This window comes from Penaeus vannamei, chromosome 24 (assembly GCF_042767895.1).
Source record: "Penaeus vannamei isolate JL-2024 chromosome 24, ASM4276789v1, whole genome shotgun sequence".
NCBI lineage: Eukaryota > Metazoa > Arthropoda > Malacostraca > Decapoda > Penaeidae > Penaeus > Penaeus vannamei.
This window is the reverse complement of record NC_091572.1, coordinates 18,158,675-18,163,674: the sequence shown is the minus strand read 5'-3', so window position 1 is coordinate 18,163,674 and position 5,000 is coordinate 18,158,675. Positions and strand designations below refer to the sequence as shown.

General features: G+C 53.9%; 1 protein-coding gene across 1 annotated transcript in view; it reads left to right on the top strand.

Annotated features, from left to right (window-relative positions):
- LOC138859182 (ephrin type-B receptor 1-like) overlaps nucleotides 1–5,000 on the top strand; it is a 374,244-nt gene that overhangs the window by 364,009 nt on the left and 5,235 nt on the right. Inside the window, exon 4 of the mRNA XM_070138059.1 lies at nucleotides 4,655–4,850. Within this exon, the coding sequence (XP_069994160.1) occupies nucleotides 4,655–4,850 (196 nt within the window). The remainder of the gene's footprint in view (nucleotides 1–4,654; nucleotides 4,851–5,000) is intronic.

Here is a 5,000-nt window from a genome sequence, read left to right as displayed (position 1 = left end):
ATTACTTTGGCGCTGTTTTTCCTTCTTTTTTAAACTCCGCGGATGGTTGCACCCTTCATCCTTTTTCTCCCATCTTCCCTCCCTCCACCTATAAATGTATGTCTGTGTGCGTGTTCCTTCGGCTATGAACATACATGAGCATAGACACGCACACGACTACGTGCAGCCTCTGCGTGTTGTATCTGAGCAAGATGTAACTCAACAAGGCGAAGCATGTAACGCTCAAAGTTAGATTACCTTCCGGGGTGCGGGCGAGCATAAGTGATTCCTGGTCGGGGCGGAGGCTCTCTTTTTATCTTTTATCTCCTATCTCTCTCGTCTCGCTCGTGTAGCTCTTCTTATTTTCGAGTTCTTCCTGGCGCTTCTCTTGCCTCCTGTGCGGGCGCTTCCGTTTGTGTTCTCTCCTTGCCCCCACATTCCTCTCTTCCTCTCTCCAAGTGTTTTATTTTCGAGGCTTAGAGAGTGTCTCTTCTTTCCTGCTGTTCCTCTGTTTTATGTGTTCCTCTTCCCCCTCCGGTAGCTCTGGCTTCCCTGTCAGTCTCTCGTTCCTCTTCATCCCTCGGAGAACCTCCCCTCGCCACCGTCAGGCACCGAGTACTAAGTTCCTGTTGTTGGGCGGGAACCTCAAGGGAAGAAATGATGGGGTAAACGAATCAATCTTTAAAATATGGGTTTATCTAGGAAATATGAATAGGAGGGGAAATGGGCAAAAAAAAGACAGTAACGAAGGGAAAAAAGAGGAAGAGGGAAGATGAGATGGTCGTGCACAGGAGCAGGAGCAGGTAGAGAAGCGTAGGTAGAAGCAGAAGTATATGAATTCGTGTAAAAGGACTTTATGAAAAGTCGTAAGCCGGACCATCGCCACCTTCCCTCACGCAGTTTACGGCCCTGAGGGCTGTAGAATCGGCCCCTCCGGGTCTCCTTCGGAGTGTCGTGGCGCAAGGACCAGCTGGAGAGCCAGCGGGGCGCCACCTGTCTGGTTCCTTGCGGTTTTCTTTATTCTCCATTCGTGACTCTTCTATTTTTCTGTCATTATTGGTTGTTATGCTTTATTTTCATTTTCTCATTTTTCCGTCTTTTTTGTTTGTTCCTCATTATCTTGCCTTTTGCTCGTTTCCTAGGTACAAATAGGAACGCAAATAAGTCGTCGTGCGGAGGACAGGACAGAATGAGACATCCTTATGCACGTGGATGTTTAGGCTATATTCCGCGGAGCAAAAAATCGGAGGAAAGTGTCTCGGGTTCATTAATTAGCATTCAGGCGGCGGCCGACCCTTGTTCCTCGGGCCGGCGCTCCTGCTTGGGTGGCCGGAAGTTCAGGGAACATGTGACGTATGGCTGTACCCTGCTGCTTCTGCCGGACGGATTTCTTTCCGGGCCCGCTGTTCACATTTCAGTGTAGCTGTGCTCTCCCTCTCCCTCCCTCCCTCTCCCTCTAGCTCCCTTTTTCTTTCTTTCTTCTCATTTTGTCGCTTCCCTCTTCACTCTGCTCTCCCTCACTCGCCTTCTCTTCTCGTCCGCTCTCCTCGCCGTATCTCTGCCGCGGTCCTCTCCCCCTCGTAGATGGACCCAATAAGAAGATGGTCTTTACATCATGGCTCTCTCTTAAACCTGTCTTGACTGGTGGATGTAGATTGTGCGTTTGGGATGGAGGATGTGGATGATTTAAGTGGATGAGCGCGGGGCATGATTGGCAGGCGGGGTATTTAGCATGGCAGATTTGCAAGATGGCAGCGTGAGGGAGGTTGTTGGAGGGAGGGGATTGTTTGATGGAGATGCTCTCCTCGGAGCGGGAGGAAAATATGGATTATTATTGTTTATTTATTTAGTCGGCCACGGGCGGGAAGGCGAGCGGAGTGGGAGCAACGGCGGACGGGCGTGCGGGCGTGCGGGCGTGGGTGAGTGACAGGTGCTTGACTGGATGGCTAGAGGGGCGTGCGCGGGGAGGGGGGGCGGCGCTGTGGGTGGCCTTGATCCAGCGGGCGGGGACGAGGCCGAGGAGACCACCCGCGGTTGGCGGGGCGGGCTCTGGGTCCTGGCGGCCGCGGTCTGCGCCGGGCGGCTGCCGGCTCTGCTGCTTCGCGGGCGGGCGGGCCGCGCTGGCGGGCGGACAGGTGGGCGGGCGGGAGGGCGGGGCTGCCCTTTTTATTCCGACTTCTGTGTGGGCGTGCGATGGAGGGATGGGGGTAGGGTGTGTTTGTGTGTGTGTGAGTGTACGTGTGTGCATGTGCAAGCGCATATGTATGCATGTACCCCCCCCCCCTCTCTCTCTCTCTCTCTCTCTCTCTCTCTCTCTCTCTCTCTCTCTCTCTCTCTCTCTCTCTCTCTCTCTCTCTCTCTCTCTCTCTCTCCTCTTCCCCCCTCTCTCCTCTTCCCCCCTCTCTCCTCTCCCCCTCTCTCCTCTTCCCCCCTCTCTCCTCTCCCCCTCTCTCCCTCTCCCCCTTTCTCCCTCTCCCTCTCCCGTCTCTCTCTCTCCCCCTCTCCCGTCTCTCTCTCTCCCCCTCTCCCGTCTCTCTCTCTCCCCCTCTCCCCGTCTCTCTCTCTCTCCCCTCTCCCGTCTCTCTCTCTCCCTCTCTCCCCTCTCTCTCTCTCCCCTCTCCCCCTCTCCCGTCTCTCTCTCTCCCTCTCTCCCTCTCTCTCTCTCCCCTCTCTCTCTCTCCCCTCTCCCCCTCGCCCTTCTCTCTCTCTCCCTCTCTCCCCTCTCTCTCTCTCCCCTCTCCCCCTCTCCCTTCTCTCTCCCTCCCTCCCTCCCCCCTCCCTCCCCCCTCCCTTAAGGCAGCCAGGCAAGTCTCGGCGGCGGGATGGCTCTCGGCACACACCTTGCTTAATGATATTGATGAAGATAATGTTGCCGTAATCAGTGCGACGGTAATGCCGGGACACTCGAGGCTCTGATGACAGCGCAGACAACGCCGCCGCCCGTGGAAGCCTTGCCTCGGCGCTGGGCGAAAAGGGCGGATTAGGCCATGATATGATAGCGGATATCATGGCTCATTAGGGGAGGGGCGGTCTCGCTGTGGCCGCTTTTTAGTCATTCTCAATCTTATTTCTTTCACCAGTTATTTTTGCCCCCCTTCTCTTCTTCCCTCTCGCGCCTCTTTTTCTCTTCTTCCCTCCCTTCCTCCGTTCTCATTTACCTCCCGCCCCCTCCTTTACCTATCTCAATTCCTCCCTCCCTTCTTCCCTCCTCCTCCGTTACCTCCCCCCCTCCTCCTTTACTTCCTTCCCTCCCTCCTCCTTTACTTCCCTCCCTCCCTCCTCTTTTACTTCCCTCCCTCCCTCCTCCTTTACTTCCCTCCCTCCCTCCTCCTTTACTTCCCTCCCTCCCTCCTCCTTTACTTCCCTCCCTCCCTCCTCCTTTACTTCCCTCTCCTCTCCCTTATCTCCCTCCCTCCCTTCCCCCTCCCTCATCGCCGACAAAGGACAGCTGATAGCCGTCGCAGCGCCGGGTCGAGGGCAGCGGCCGCCGATCTTGCCGATCTCAACTGTTGATTGCGGTGGTAATGGCGGCAGCGCTTCTGGTGCAGTGAAGGGGGAGGCGGGTAGTTGGGAAACGGGAGAAGGGTACGAGATATCAAGGGAAGAGGAAAGCAGAAATGACGAAGGGAGAAAGTGAATAGAGGAGAGAGACGAGAGGGAGCTGAGTGGAAAGCCGAGAGGAGCGTGAGGGACAGGGGAAGGGAGAGCCACAGTGGCATTATAAAGTGCCACTCGCTCCTCGCAAGGGCTCCAGAGGGAAGAGTCGGCTGGAGGGTGCTGGGGAGGGAGGGGGAGAGGGAGGCATGATGAACACTTCGCTAATTACTTTCGTTATTTCGGTATCACCCCGATGAGTGTTTCCGAAGAGGGAAAACGAGGAGGAGAAAGAAACGGAGAGCGGAAAAGCGGCGATGTAGGAGAGTAAAAAATGATAGAAAAAAGATACTTTAAGGACAAAAATCGATAGATTTAAGAAAAAATGCAGTGCGAGGAAAAGGGGCCCGGGAAGTGTAGGCTGACGAGTGCAGTGTGGCGGCGTCGGTCTCCCCGGATGAAAGGCGGCCCCGTCCGGACTCATGGGGAAAGGAGCCTCTCCATGACTCATCCATGAAGTCCTTCCATTCTCATCAGTTTCCATGACTCATTACCTCACGCGTCACTTACCCACCCCCCTTCCTCTCCCCCTCCCTGCTCGGCGTCTCTCGCGATGAAGTCCTTTTAATTAATGATTTTTCCACGCTTTTTATGTGAATGGTTTAAGTGCGTTCCTCTCCTGGAGGTGTGGAAGTGGAAGATTTTTAAAGCGCCCTCTCTCTATTTAGGGCTTCCCTTCGGAGTTGGGGAGAAAATGCCCAAATGGTCATATCACCCATCTCATCATAAGCATCATTAATAGAATTAGTATTAATATTACGATTGCTATATTATTGTCATAGAAGCTGCAGTAGTAAAGCTGTAATGGTTATCTTTATTTATTATGATAATCTTTATCATTGCATATTGTTGACTGATTGTAGTCCGTTTCTTTCGTGCAATAATGAGTTAATGTGCTGTTTCTTAAATGTTTATGTATCTTTCCTTTATTTCATTTTTAGCACCTCATCAGCATTTCATTAGGACATGAAGATCCTAGTTTTTTAATCATCGTTCCTAATTCCTTATTCTCTGTTCGCAGTGGGTTGAGGAGAGCTTCACGCAGTTTGAGAATGGCATCAACTGGCGGTCGTATGTGGTGTGCGACGTCGCTTACAACAACGTGAACAACTGGCTGTGGACGCCCTTCATCGAGCGCGGCCCCGCCAACCGCATGTACATCGAGGTCAAGTTCTCCATGCGGGACTGCTCGCTCTTCCCCGGCACCGCCCTCTCGTGTGAGTAGTATTGCGCGCCGGGAAGAAGGAAGGGGGAAGGGGGAAGGAGGGGAGGAGGGAAAGGGATTAGGGGAAGAGGGGAAGGGATGGAATGGGAGCAAGGGAAGAGGGGAACGGAGCAGAGGAAGAGGGGAAATGATGGAAAGGGGA